The sequence below is a fragment of the Oncorhynchus mykiss genome, chromosome 8, assembly GCF_013265735.2.
Source record: "Oncorhynchus mykiss isolate Arlee chromosome 8, USDA_OmykA_1.1, whole genome shotgun sequence".
In the NCBI taxonomy this organism is placed as follows: Eukaryota; Metazoa; Chordata; class Actinopteri; order Salmoniformes; family Salmonidae; genus Oncorhynchus; species Oncorhynchus mykiss.
This window is the reverse complement of record NC_048572.1, coordinates 48,385,989-48,401,701: the sequence shown is the minus strand read 5'-3', so window position 1 is coordinate 48,401,701 and position 15,713 is coordinate 48,385,989. Positions and strand designations below refer to the sequence as shown.

Genomic DNA, 15,713 nt, shown 5'->3' with positions numbered 1-15,713 from the left:
TGCAGCAATTCGACCATGAAGGCCTGATTCACGCAGTCTCCTCTAAACAGTTGATGTTGAGATGTCTGTTACTTGAACTCTGTGACGCATTTATTTGGGCAGCAATTTCTCAGGCTGGTAACTCTCCTGCAGAGGATAAGTTCATTAGAGTTAACTCTGGGTATTCCTTTCCTGTGGCAGTCCTAATGAGAGCCAGTTTCATCATAGCGCTTGATGGATTTTGACTGCACTTGAATAAACTTTCAAAGTTCTTGAGATTTTCCGGATTGACTGACCTTCATGTCTGAAAGTAATAATGGACTGTCGTTTCTCTTTGCTTATTTGAGCTGTTCTTGCATAACAAAATAGGGATATCTTCTGTGTACCACTGCTACCTTGTCACAACACAACTGACTGGTTAAAATGCATTAATAAGGAAAGAAATTCCACAAATTGACTTTCACAGGTACACATTCCATGGGACTACCTCATGAAGCTGGTTGAGAGAATGCCAAGAATGTGCAAAGCTTTTATCAAAGCAAAGGGTGGCTACTTTGGAGAATATAAAATATATTTTGATTTGTTTAACACTTGTTTTATTGCAATATGATTCCATTTGTGTTATTTCATAGTTTTGATGTCTACACTATTATTCTACAATGTAGAAAATAGTAAAACTAAAGAAAAGCCCTTGAATGAGTAGGTGTGTCCAAACTTTTGACTGGTACTGTACATGGGTTACATCATGCGCTGCAGATGTTTGTGATGACACTGAATGAGAACTCATTAATTGAAACTGAATCGATAGAAATGCTATTGATGCAAATATTTCAGAGGACATGGTTGGAACATGACTCAGGGTTGAGAGAGGGAGAGATGGGAAATACAAAGATAGAAGGATAGATGGGAAATAAAAATTATATTTGAGAGGACAGGGTCTACTGAGAGGGGTTGAATTATTGTGTGGGGGAGGTTCAGAGAAAGAGCTAACTCTGCAAATAGCACTGCTGGTTGATTTGAAAAGTCATAGTCAATCGATCAATAATATAATAATACTTTTAGAAAAAATGTACAATATGTAGAAAAATTGTGAATAGAAAGGTTCAGAACTTTTGTTACAGCACAGTTGAAAATACATGGTAATTAGAAATAAAAAATGGATGGTGTTAAGAGATCAATGGCATTAAGAAGGAAAGAAGAATAAAAGGAAACACCTGTTAATTGAAATGCATTATAGGTGACTACCTCATGAAGCTGGTTGAGAGAATGCCAAGATTGTGCAAAGCTTTCATCAAAGCAAAGGGTGGCTACTTTGAAGAATCTAAAATATATTTTGATTTCTTTAACTTAACACTTGTTTCTACATGATATTGATTACTACATGATTCCATTTAGTAGTTGCATAGTTTGTGTTAAGTGAGAGATTGGGAGGGGTAGAAGGGAGCTGAAGGGTGGGAGAAAAAAACAAGGTAACTAAGGTCAAATATACTGTGTCTGTAAAATGTTTAGAACGTTTGTGAAACAGCACAGTTAAAAATATAAGGCAAATAGAATCAAACTGGATGGTCTTCAGAGATAGATGGGAGGGGTTGAGGGTAAGCTGAAGGATGGGATTAAAAACAAACAAAAGATAACTATTGTATAATACAGTCCTTGCCAAAAGTTTTGAGAATGACACAAATCTTAATTTTCACAAAGTCTGCTGCCTCAGTTTGTATGATGGCAATTTGCATATACTCCAGAATGTTCTGAAGAGTGATCTGATGATTTGCAATTAATTAAGTCCCGATTTGCCATGCAAATGAACTGAATCCCCAAAATACATGTCCACTGCATTTCAGCCCTGCCACAAAAGGACCAGCTGACATCATGTCAGTGATTCTCTCGTTAACACAGGTGTGAGTGTTGACGAGGACAAGGCTGTAGATCACTCTGTCATGCTGATTGTGTTCGAATAACAAACTGGAAGCTTCAAAAGGAGGGTGGTGCTTGGAATCATTGTTCTTCCTCTGTCAACCATGGTTACCTGCAAGGAAACAAGTGTCGTCATCATTGCTTTGCACAAAAGGACAATATTGCTGCCAGTAAGATTGCACCTAAATCAACCATTTATCGGATCTTCAAGGAGAGCGGTTCAATTGTTGTGAAGAAGGCTTCAAGGCACCCAAGAAAGTCCAGCAAGCGCCAGGACCGTCTCCTAAAGTTGATTCAGCTGCGGGATCGGGGCACCACCAGTACAGAGCTTGCTCAGGAATGGCAGCAGGCAGGTGTGAGTGCATCTGCACGCACAGTGAGGCGAAGACTTTTGGAGGATGGCCTGGTGTCAAGAAGGGCAGCAATGAAGCCACTTCTCTACAGGAAAAACATCAGGGACAAACTGATATTCTGCCAAAGGTACAAGGATTGGACTGCTGAGGACTGGGGTAAAGTCATTTTCTCTGATGAATCCCCTTTCTGGTTGTTTGGAGCATCCGGAAAAATGCTTGTCAGGAGAAGACAAGGTGAGCACTACCATCAGTTCTGTGTCATGCCAACAGTAAAGCATCCTGAGACCATTCACGTGTGGAGTTGCTTCTCAGCCAAGGGAGTGGGCTCACTCACAATTTTGCCTAAGAACACAGCCATGAATAAAGAATGGTACCAACACATCCTCCGAGAGCAACTTCTCCCAACCATTCAGGAACAGTTTGGTGACGAACAATGCCTTTTCCAGCATGATGGAACCTTGCCATAAGGCAAACATCAAACTGTCCACTTAGGAAGCAACACTGATTGACAATAAAGTTCATGCTGTTGTGCAAATGGAATAGACAACAGACACCCCCAATAAAGGAGTGGTTCTGCAGGTGGGGACCACAGACCACTTCTCAGTTCCTATGCTTCCTGGCTGATGTTTTGGTCACTTTTGAATGCTGGCGGTGCTTTCACTCTAGTGGTAGCATGAGACTGAGTCTACAACCTACACAAGTGGCTCAGGTAGTGCAGCTCATCCAGGATGGCACATGCAAGATGTGGCAAAAAGGTTTGCTGTGTCTGTCAGCGTAGTGTCCAGAGCATGGGGGCGCTACCAGGAGACAGGCCAGTACATCAGGAGCCTTGGAGGAGGCCGTAGGAGGGCAACTACCCAGCAGCAGGACCGCTACCTCCGCCTTTGTGCAAGGAAGAGCACTGCCAGAGCCTTGCAAAATAACCTCCAGCAGGCCACAAATGTGCATGTGTCTGCTCAAACGGTCAGAAACAGACTCCATGAGGGTGGTATGAGGGCCCGACGTCCACAGGTGGGGGTTGTGCTTACAGCCCAACACCGTGCAGGACGTTTGGCATTTGCCAGAGAACACCAAGATTGGCAAATTCGCCACTGGCGAATTCACAGATGAAAGCAGGTTCACACTGAGAACATGTGACAGACGTGACAGTCTGGAGACGCCGTGGAGAACGTTCTGCTGCCTGCAACATCCTCCAGCATGACCGGTTTGGCGGTGGATCAGTCATGGTGTGGTGGCATTTCTTTGGGGGGCCGCAACAGCCCTCCCATGTGCTCGCCAGAGGTAGCCTGACTGCCATTAGGTACCGAGATGAGATCCTCAGACCCCTTGTGAGACCATATGCTGGTGCGGTTGGCCCTGGGTTCCTCCTAATGCAAGACAATGCTAGACCTCATGTGGCTGGTTTATGTCAGCAGTTCCTGCAAGAGGAAGGCATTGATGCTATGGACTGGCCCGCCCGTTCTCCAGACCTGAATCCAACTGAGCACATCTGGGACATCATGTCTCGCTCCATCCACCAACGCCACGTTGCACCACACTGTCCAGGAGTTGGCGGATGCTTTAGTCCAGGTCTGGGAGGAGATCCCTCAGGAGACCATCCGCCACCTCATTAGGAGCATGCCCAGGCGTTGTAGGGAGGTCATACAGGCACGTGGAGGCCACACACACTACTGAGCCTCATTTTGACTTGTTTTAAGGACATTACATCAAAGTTGGATCAGCCTGTAGTGTGGTTTTGAGTGTGACTCCAAATCCAGACTTCCATGGGTTGATAAATTTGATTTCCATTGATCATTTTTGTGTGATTTTGTTGTCAGCACATTCAACCATGTAACGAAAAAAGAATAAGAATATTTCATTCAGATTCAGGATGTTATTTTAGTGTTCCCTTTATTTTTTTGAGCAGTGTATATTATTTATATATATATATATATATATATATATATATATATATATATATATATATATATATATATATATATATATATATATATATTGCATGACATAAGTATTTGATCACCTACCAACCAATAACAATTTGAGGTGTCACAGACCTGTTAGTTTTTCTTTAAGAAGCCCTCCTGTTCTCCACTTATTACCTGTATTAACTGCACCTGTTTGAACTCGTTACCTGTATAAAAGACACCTGTCCACACACTCAATCAAACAGACTCCAACCTCTCCACAATGGCCAAGACCAGAGAGCTGTGTAAGGACATCAGGGATAAAACCGTAGATCTGTACAAGGCTGGGATTGGCTACAGGACAATAGGCAAACAGCTTGGTGAGAAGGCAACAACTGTTGGCACAATTATGAGAAAATGGAAGAAGTTCAAGATCTCACCTCGTGGGGCAGCAATGATCATGAGGAAAGTGAGGGATCAGCCCAGATCAATGACCTGAAGAGAGCTGGGACCACAGTTTCAAAGAAAACCATTAGTGGTAACACACTACGCCGTCATGGATTAAAATCCTGCAGCGCACGTAAGGTCCCCCTGCTCAAGCCAGCGCATGTCCAGGCCCGTCTGAAGTTTGCCAATGATCATCTGTATGATCCAGAGGAGGAATGGGAGAAGGTCATGTGGTCTGATGAGACAAAAATAGAGCTTTTTGGTCTAAACTCCACTCGCCGTGTTTGGAGGAAGAAGAAGGATGCGTACAACCCCAAGAACACCATCTCAACCGTGAAGCATGGAGTTGGAAACATCATTCTTTGGGGATGCTTTTCTGCAAAGGGGACAGGACGACTGCACCGTATTGAGGGGAGGATGGATGAGGCCATGTATCGCGAGATCTTGGCCAACAACCTCCTTCCCTCAGTAAGATTATTGAAGATGGGTCGTGGCTGGGTCTTCCAGCATGACAACGACCCGAAACACACAGCCAGGGCAACTAAGGAGTGGCCTGGAGTGGTCCTGGAGTGGCCTAGCCAGTCTCCAGACCTGAACCCAATAGAACATCTTTGGAGGGAGCTGAAAGTCCGTATTGCCCAGCGACAGCCCCGAAACCTGAAGGATCTGGAGAAGGTCTGTATGGAGGAAGTGGGCCAAAATCCCTGCTGCAGTGCGTTCAAACCTGGTCAAGAACTACAAGAAACGTATGATCTCTTTAATTGCAAACAAAGTTTTCTGTACCAAATATTAAGTTCTGCTTTTTAAAGTATCAAATACTTATGTCATGCAATAAAATGCAAATTAATTACTTGGGGCGGCAGGGTAGCCTAGTGGGTTAGAGTGTTAATGTTGAACTAGTAACCGGAAGGTTGCAAGTTCAAACCCCCGAGCTGACATGGTACAAATCTGTCGTTCTGCCCCTGAACAGGCAGTTAACCCACTGTTCCTAGGCCGTCATTGAAAATAAGAATTTGTTCTTAACTGACTTGCTTAGTTTAAATAAAGGTAAAATAAAACTTAGAAATCACAAGTGATTTTCTGGATTCCGTCTCTCATAGTTGAAGTGTACCTATGTTTAAAAATTACAGACCTCTCCATGCTTTGTAAGTAGGAAAACCTGCAAAATCGGCAGTGTTCAAATACTTCTCCCCACTCAATATACACTCAGCTAGCCCCGCCCACCTGGTACTCCAGACAGGCTAAAGCAAACTCTAAACGTTTTGAAAGATTTCAAATATATATATATATGATGCATACAACTATATTGATGGAAGCTACACTCTATCTGCAATATTAAAGCTGATCTACTGTATCTCTTTGCTTGAGCTGATTTAGTCAAGGCTCTGCTTCACACACTGCTAGGACTGTGGACTACACCAACTATCAGGAGTAGAATTAGTTAGCAATCGGTGTCATAGCCTTCTCCCCCATCCGGCCTCACTTGGAATGTTCCAGGGAGCAGTCTGTAAGTACTAAATAACATCAAGGAGGAACAGAGAAAAGATACAAACAAGTTATGTTATTTTTGACATAGTGTTAAGAAGTTATACTGTGCTTTAGAAGCTAGCAGTGCAGTTTATGCGCGAAAGAGTCTGGGTTTGAGTTTTTTATTTTGTATTTATTGTTGCAGTGTTTTATGAATGAATTAGCTTTTGGATTGATTCTATTGATTTTGTTTTGGTGTAATCTCAATCTGAAAATAAATGCTATAATGAGGCATTTCTTGTTGGGGGTCTTGGAGAAGGAACAGGGTTTATTGCATTACAGAGTCTTTTCCACCTTAAGTTTGGCTTTTTCTTGACCTGGCTTCAAATACTATTTGAAATCATGTCAAATACTTAAGTTGGGCCTGATTGAGCTTGCATGGCGCAATGGAACCAATTGAATAGTCGCAAAACGGCTAGCCCCGCCCACCTGGTACTCCAGACAGGCTAAAGCAAACTCTAAACGTTTTGAAAGATTTCAAATAGTATTTGAACCCAGGTCTGTCTTTTCTTATCCATATTATAATGGTGCATTATTACATTACAAACCAATCTCCTTCATGATAAGTGAGTCCATTATACGGTTGGAAAGTGGGTAATGTCACATTACAAATGGTAAAATGTAACAGTTGCTTACTAACGGAACTGCTTTCCAACTGTGAACCTGCTCATCTTTGTCAAATATAATTACTTTCTATTTAATCTCCCACCATACAGACCTAGGTTCATATACTATTTGAAATCATTTAAATTCTTTGACCATTTGCCTTAGCCTGCCTGGAGTGCCAGGTGGGCAGGGTTTGCACTTGTCAATTGGTTCCATTGCAACAGGCAAGCTCTATCAAACACAGCTGAAGTATTTGTATTGATTTAGAATAGTATCTGAACCCTGGTCTGTTTCCAACCATGAGCGCATTCAGTGGAGTGCAATGTCACAATGCATTAGAAATACACTGTGTAGGACATACTTGTTTCTCTGTTATGTAGAATAGGGAACCATGTCAGCTCTATGCATGGTATTTGTAACTGCAACATCAGGCCTTCTTGAATGTCTTTATCCTGATGGGACTTGTTATGACATCACGTGAATCCCATATCATATTTCCACGGCAGGTTTTGTGGTCACTTTTTCTACTTGCAGTAAAACGGGATCCGCAGTTTAAGATGACATTCCATTGCTGAGCAGAACAGTCCACTCAAGCTGAATAGGGGATATTTCACCCTGCCATTCCCTCAATGTCATTTAAGAACTAGTATGCACTTCGATGCATTCCCCTTTTATAGTATATTTTCATGTTTACTTAAAAATATATAACAATGAATAGCTCAGCTGATCTACAGTATTTTGTCTAGATATTTTGCTTTCTCAGGCCATGATTGCCAAAACAAATGTTAAATCATACAGTAGATGCGGAAAAGTTCATTGATTCAACTGACTTGAGGGTTTATTTTAAGTCTAGGTGTAAGGAAATGATGATGAATGCAATAAACATTGTAAGATGTGATCGATATGTCTCAACTTGAAGTTCAAAGAAAATGTGTTATGGAGATTATGAGATGGACCTTGCCCCTGACACAATTTTTTATGTATTGTTAGTTTCGCTCTTGTTTTTTCTAAACGGAATGTATACGTCAGGTAAGCGCTCCCTTTATCACCTACCTGCACACGTACAGTGGGATCCGAAATTATTGACACCCTTGATAAAGATGACCAAAAATGACTGTTAAAAAATAAAAATAGAATATTGAGCTATATTGTATGCTCACAAAAAAAGGGAAATTATATTATTTTTTACGTATACAATTGCTCAGAGAAGTAATACTTTTTGTCTCAAAAGGGTAGGGGTCAAAATTATTGACACGCCTGTGTTCAATACCTTTTAATATCTCACCTCGCGAGGATAACGGCACTGGGCCTTTTTCTAAAATGTTAATATGAAAACATTGGGAGTGATCTTAGACCATTCCTTCTCCATACATAATCTTTCCAGATCCTTGATATCATTTGTCTGTGCTTATGGACTGCCCTCTTCAATTCAAACTACAGATTTTAAATGGTGTTAAAGTCTGGAGACTGAGATGGCCATTGCCAAATGTTGATTTTGTGGTCAATGAACAATTCCTTTGTGGATTTTGATGTGTGCTTTGGGGTTATTGTTTTGCTGGAAGATCCACTTTTGGACAAGTGTCAGCCTCCTGGCACAGGAAAACAGATTATATCCTAAAATGTCCTTTTACTGGGTAAAGTCCAGGACCAGTGGAAGCAAAATAGCCCCATAACATTAAAGACCCACCACCATATTTTACACTAGGTGTGGGTGCTCTTTCAAAACAAAACCCACCACTGGTGTGCATCACCACAGACCTCTGTCATCCAACAAATGTAAACACCTGGGGCGTCATTTATCAATATTGCGTAAAAACTTACTAATGGAATTTAGAATGGTCGTACCCATAGAAAAAGTGTGATTTATCAAACAATCCTACGAGCGCCATACGCACACCGTTAGGAGATAACATTGATCAATACCAATTGTTCATGTGCTCGTGCATGACTTTGATGTTTGCATTTCAAAACTACACGAATTAACCATATGGTCAAAATCATCCCTTTAAAGCTGTGGGGAAAATACAACGGCGCAACCAAAAAAGCTAAGAAAAAAACTTTCAGAGACTGAAAGAGGTGCTAGTGTCAGAGATTGAGTACAGACAAAAGGTTTTATTTGGCTTGCTCAGTTGTGGCTTGACCAGTAAAAATAAAAACATTGCTACGAAGAGAGGAGCATTAGGACAATTTATGTTGCTTTAGCAATGGAAAATATACTTAAAATGTGTAGGCACCGGTCTCCCACTTAAAAAGATGAGAGAGGCCTGTAATTTTCATCATAGGTACACTTCAACTATGACAGACAAAATGAGAAAAAAAATCCAGAAAATCATATTTTTAATTTATTTATTTGCAAATGATGGTGGAAAATAAGTATTTGGTCAATAACAAAAGTTTATCTCAATACTTTGTTATATACCCTTTGTTGGCAATGACAGAGGTCAAACGTTTTCTGTAAGTCTTCACAAGGTTTTCACACACTGTTGCTGGTATTTTGGCCCATTCCTCCATGCAGATCTCCTCTAGAGCAGTGATGTTTTGGGGCTGTTGCTGGGCAACACGGACTTTCAACTCCCTCCAAAGATTTTCTGGGTAGGCCACTCCAGGACCTTGAAATGCTTCTTACGAAGCCACTCTTTCGTTGCCCGGGCGGTGTGTTTGGGATCATTGTCATGCTGAAAGACCCAGCCACGTTTCATCTTCAATGCCCTTGCTGATGGAAGGAGATTTTCACTCAAAATCTCACGATACATGGTCCCATTCATTCTATCCTTTATACGGATCAGTCGTCCTGGTCCCTTTGCAGAAAAACAGCCCCAAAGCATGATGTTTCCACCCCCATGCTTCACAGTAGGTATGGTGTTCTTTGGATGCAACTCACCATTCTTTGTCCTCCAAACACGACGAGTTGAGTTTTTACCAAAAAGTAATATTTTGGTTTCATCTGACCATATGACATTCTCCCAATCTTCTTCTGGATCATCCAAATGCTCTCTAGCAAACTTCAGACGGGCAGGGACATGTACTGGCTTAAGCAGGGGGACACGTCTGGCACTGCAGGATTTGAGTCCCTGGCGGCGTAGTGTGTTACTGATGGTAGGCTTTGTTACTTTGGTCCCAGCTCTCTGCAGGTCATTCACTAGCTCCCCCCGTGTGGTTCTGGGATTTTTGCTCACCGTTCTAGTGATAATTTTGACCCCACGGGGTGAGATCTTGCGTGGGGCCCCAGAACGAGGGAGATTATCAGTGGTCTTGTATGTCTTCCATTTCCTAATAATTGCTCCCACAGTTGATTTCTTCAAACCAAGCTGCTTACCTATTGCAGATTCAGTCTTCCCAGCCTGGTGCAGGTCTACAATTTTGTTTCTGGTGTTCTTTGACAGCTCTTTGGTCTTGGCCATAGTGGAGTTTGGAGTGTGACTGTTTGAGGTTGTGGACAGGTGTCTTTTATACTGATAACAAGTTCAAACAGGTGCCATTAATACAGGTAACGAGTGGAAGACAGAGAAGCCTCTTAAAGAAAAAGTTACAGGTCTGTGAGAGCCAGAAATCTTGCTTGTTTTATAGGTGACCAAATACTTATTTTCCACCATAATTTGCAGATAAATTCATTAAAAATCCTACAATGTGATTTTCTGGATTTTTTTTCTCATTTTGTCTGTCATAGTTGAAGTGTACCTATGATGAAAATTACAGGCCTCATCTTTTTAAGTGGAAGAACTTGCACAATTGGTGGCTGACTACTTTTTTGCCCCACTGTATGTACCTGTAGGTCGAGTTAGTGACTATGCATAGATAATAAACAGAGTAGCAGCTGCGTAAAAGAGGGGGTCTGGATAGCCCTTTGATTAGCTGTTCAAGAGTCTTATGGCTTGGGGGTAGCAGAGAGAACAGTCTATGACTAGGGTGGCTGGAGTCTTTGACAATTTTTAGGGCCTTCCTCTGACACTTCCTGATATAGAAGTCCTGGATGGCAGGAAGCTTGACCCCAGTGATGTACTGGGTCATACGCACTACCCTCTGTAGTGCCTTGCGGTTGTAGGCCGAGCACTTGCCACACCAGGCAGTTATGCAACCAGTGCTCTCGATGGTGCAGCTGTATAACCTTTTGAGGACCCATGCCAAATTTGTGCCAATTGCATTGTTTGCTCTGTAACCTGTCATATGCCTTGACTAGTCTCCTGTCCCTGCCGCTGAAAAACATTCCCACATGCTTCACCGTAGGGATGGTGCAGGTTTCCTACAGACGTGACTCTTGGCATTCAGGTCAAAGATTTCAGTTTTGGTTTCATCAGACGAGAGAATCTTGTTTCTCATGATCTGAGAGTCTTTAGGTGTCTTTTGGCAAACTCCAAGCGGGCTGTCATGTGCCTTTTAATGAAGAGTGGCTTCTGTCTGGCCACTCTAGCATAAAAACCTGAAAGGTGGAATGCTGCAGGGATGGTTGTCCTTCTGGAAGGTTCTCCCATCTCCACAGAGGAACTATAGAGCTCTGTCAGAGTGACCATCGGGTTCTTGGTCACCTCCTTGACCTAGGCCCTTCTCCCCCGATTGCTCAGTTTGGCCGGGCGGCCAGCTCTAGGACGAGTCTTGGTGGTTCTTCTTCCATTTAACAATGATGGAGGCCACTGTTTTTTGGAGACCTTCAATGCTGCATAAATGTTTTGGTACACTTCCCCAGATCTGTGCCTCAGCACAATCCTGTCTAGGAGCTTTACAGACAATTCCTTTGACCTCATGGCTTGGTTTTTGCTCTGACATGCACTCTCAACTGTGGGACCTTATGTAGTCAGGTGTGTCCAATCAACTGAATTTAACCCCAGGTGGACTCCAATCAAGTTGAAGAAACATCTCAAGGATGATCAATGGAAACAGGATGCACCTGAGCTCAATTTGTAGTCTCATAGCAAAGGGTCTGAATACTTATGTAAATATGGTATTTCATAATTGTTTTTGCAAAAATGTTTTTAAAAATAAATAAAAATAAACGTATTTCTTTGTCATTATGGGGTATTGTGTGTAGATTATCTTTTTTAATCAATTTTATAATAAGCCTGTAACGTAGCAAAATGTGGCAAAAAGGTCCTTTATCGGAACTCTACAGACAATTCCTTCGGCCTCGTGGCCTGGTTTTTGCTCTGAAATGCACTGTCAATTGTGGGACCTTTTGATATCAGAGTTAGATATTCAGCGCTACGGGTGGCAACAATGTCATACTCTTTTTGACTAGACAGCATCAGATAATGGGCTACACATACTGAGACAGAGGGGCGCTGTTTCGTTCGCTCAGATGCTTTCAGCTTCTTGCAAATTGAAGGACATTTATTTTCTTTGTCAATTTTTGGGGGAAGCCTGGCTTCCCTTGGCATCCATAAATACACGACACCTCAATTTGCAATGGCCATTTTAGTCTCCGGACATGAAGATCATTAAAAACCTGTGGTTTGAATTGAAGGGCAGTACATAAGCGTAGACAAAGGATATCAAGAATCTGGAAAAATTAATTAGTGTAAGATCACTCCCAATGTGTTCCCCAAACTCATAAAACATTTTAGAAAAAAGCTCAGTGCTGTTATCCTCACCAGGTGAAGTATTGAAAGGTATTAAAAACAGGGGTGTCAATAATTTGAACCCTTACCTTATTTGAGAAAATAAATATGACTTGTTAAAATAAATATTGTATTAGTATAAAATAATATAATTTCCCTGGTTTTATATATTTATTTTATATAGTCATTTTTTCTCATCTTTTTCAAGGGTGTCAATTTTGGACCCCATGTTATATAGGGTGTGTCCCAATAATATCTTCTTTCTTAAGTTTACTCTCGTTCACTACTTCCCACAAACACATTGGATTGGTAGAGGAATGGGCTTGGGGGAGTTTCTACTATATTTCTTACACCAGTCATTTACTTTCAAATCCGTGAAGGGAACAAGTGAACACACTTTGGGAGGAAGGAGAGATTATTGGGACGTGACCTTTTTGTTTCTTTTAGTACATTTTTTTAATACATTTTTTTGAATTTCTTCTTAATGAATTAAGCCAATATTTTGTCTATTTTGCTTGTGTTTTCTTTTCAGAGTACAGTCGATTTGAAGCCAAGATCCACGACCTGCGAGAACAGATGATGAACAGCAGCATCAGCTCGGGGTCGGGCTCGCTGCGGACCAGCCAGAAGAGGTCACTCTACGTTAGGTAAGACCTAAAGAGGTTCCCCGAAATGTAAATGACCATTAGCTTTAACCTATGTAGGTCTAAGCCCTTATATCACAATATCTACTAAGCTAACATGTGGAATTGTTTTAAAATGGTCGTAAAATGTATCATTTAGCAACTTGATTTTGAATTTTAGGACCCTTATCGGTATACAAAAAATATATAACAAAACATTTTTATGAAACATTGAATTAGGCTTTTACTTTACAACAAGTCAGTTTGTAAAATTCATGGCCTGCTAGAGCTGCCCCAGTCAACTGTAAGTGCTGTTATTTTGAAGTGGAAACATCTAGGAGCAACAACGGCCCACCGTGAAGTGGTAGGCCACACAAGCTCACAGAACGGGACCGCCGAGTGCTGAAGCACTTAGCGCCTTAAATCTTCTGTCCTCGGTTGCAACACTCACTACCGAGTTCCAAACTGCTTCTGGAAGCAATGTCAACACAACAACTGTTCGTCGGGAGCTTCATGAAATGGTTTTCCATGGCTGAGCAGCCACACGGACACAAGCACAATGCCAAGGGTCGGCTGGAGTGGTGTAAAGCTCACCGCCATTGGACACTTAGCAGCAAAGGGGGGACCAACTCTATATTAATGCCCATGATTTTGGAATGAGATTTTCGAAAAGCAGGTGTCCACATACTGTTGATAATGTAGTGTATAAGAAAACTTAGGGAAAAACTCCCCCTTTGCACTTTTTGCAATTTCTACAGCCTGGTACTGGGTTACATTGACGACTCCCTTGAAGCTGGTGTGCTTCGTAGAGCAGTACAACCAACACCTTTGTGAGTCTCTCCGCTTTCGATATTTGTGATATATTGGTTTGTAGCTTACACGGTTCAGATTTTACAGACAATCTCGTGGTGATTTTCTTGTCCAGATCCTCTCATGAGTAGATAAAGTCAGCTATCACAAGCCCCATGTTATGGAATCGGCGCAAACGTTATATCTGCGGAAATAAGGGTTTGAGCTGCAACAGTAATTCTCTAGCATAAACACACAGAGCTATTCAATATTCAAAATGACGTCACCGTGTGATGCACAGGTGCATGCGTCAGACAGCTCTAAGGGGGTGGAAATGACTCCAAAACAAGCTAAAAGACATCACCAGCTCTAAATAGATTAAAGGTCTACAGCTTAACCTTGCACTCAGGGCTCAAAATTAAAATGTTTAATTGGTAGCACTGGTGCTCCTAACTTTCAAAAAAATGAGAAGAGGCCTCATTTTGTGGCGCAGCTGTCTAACAGTTGCGGTGTCACTACAGCTTAAAGTCTGAGTTAATTCCATATCTCAGGCCGTCTGTTTTGTAGATTCAGTTATATTCTGCAATCTAAAATGAATGGTAAAGATAAGCACTGTATGATTTCTAAATTTGCAGTGGTCATATGTCCATTCATTTAGTTGAGGCATATAGCAGGATCAACCCAACCGATGGCGTGGGATGTGGACTCATCTTAACATTGTACTAATTTTGTGATCTTGAAGTATCTGACAAACTGTAGTTGTATAATGTTTGGTTACTACACATTATAGTTTACTGTTAATCAAATATTAACCATATGCCAACCAGATGACTACATCTAAATGATCAAACTCACTTACTGAATGTGACTTGTTTCCTACTCTTTCCAGAGTCCTATTCGACTATGACAAGACAAAAGACTCAGGTCTCCCCTCTCAGGGGCTCAACTTTAAATTCGGGGACATCCTGCATGTGGTGAACGCCTCAGACGACGAGTGGTGGCAGGCTCGGCAGGTGACCCCGGAGGGCGAGGCAGAGGAAGTGGGTGTCATCCCCAGCAAGAGAAGGTAAACCCCTCTCCTGTTTTTCTCTTTTAACTCGTAGTTAGCTGTACTCCTGATGTCCCAGGTCTGAATCAGTCCTTGATTAGATGGAGAGAATAAAAAACAAACGTGTCTCGGACCTCCTCGACAAGTTGCCTATCCCTGCCATAGTCCACAGCTCCTACACAATTAATGATGTGACTGCAAAACACATTTACCTTTGAAGAAGTTGCCGTTCTAAAATAGATTTGGCACATTCAGGTACATATTGGGTTCCTCCCTGCCGAAGCTTTGGTTTCCGTTAGACCGTTTCTGAATTTTTATCCATAGCCTCTGAGTGGTCTGGATATAGATACTTCTCTGTGTCCGATGTCCTGTATGTCAGGGCCACAAATTAATGGAAAAGTACTGCAAATCTAGAAATTGCATGGTGCTTATTTTAACCAATCATATTGGATTGTTGCATACAGTAGGATTTACAAAATAGTTAACTCAAAAGAAGACTACTTTTGAGCCTTGAAAACGTCTAACAAACATTGAATTTTGAATTCCTGGAATCAGGAAAGAGAATAAGCAGGGAAGGAATCTTCCAACTCTGAATCCTCGAACAGGGAATGCTCCAAACCAGGAATTTTGGGAACCTTTATTTAACTTGGCATGTCAGTTAAGAACAATTTCTTAATTACAATGACAGCCTACCAAAAGGCCTCGGGTGGGGATGGGGGCTGGGATTAAAAATGAAAAATAAACATATACAGTGGGGAGAACAAATATTTGATACACTGCAAATACTTGTTCTCCCCAGTGTGTGTATATATATATATATATATATATATATATATATATATATATATATACAGTGCCTTGCGAAAGTATTCGGCCCCCTTGAACTTTGCGACCTTTTGCCACATTTCAGGCTTCAAACATAAAGATATAAAACTGTATTTTTTTTGTGAAGAATCAACAAGTGGGACACAATC

At 41.6% G+C, this 15,713-nt stretch overlaps 1 protein-coding gene across 29 annotated transcripts in view; it reads left to right on the top strand.

Annotated features, from left to right (window-relative positions):
* Nucleotides 1-15,713, top strand: part of dlg1l (discs, large (Drosophila) homolog 1, like) — a 260,585-nt gene that overhangs the window by 214,887 nt on the left and 29,985 nt on the right. For all 29 annotated transcript variants that reach the window (XM_021612710.2, XM_021612715.2, XM_021612716.2 and 26 more), the window contains 2 exons: nucleotides 12,812-12,926; nucleotides 14,581-14,757. In XM_021612710.2, coding sequence (XP_021468385.2) covers nucleotides 12,812-12,926; nucleotides 14,581-14,757 — 292 coding nt within the window. The remainder of the gene's footprint in view (nucleotides 1-12,811; nucleotides 12,927-14,580; nucleotides 14,758-15,713) is intronic.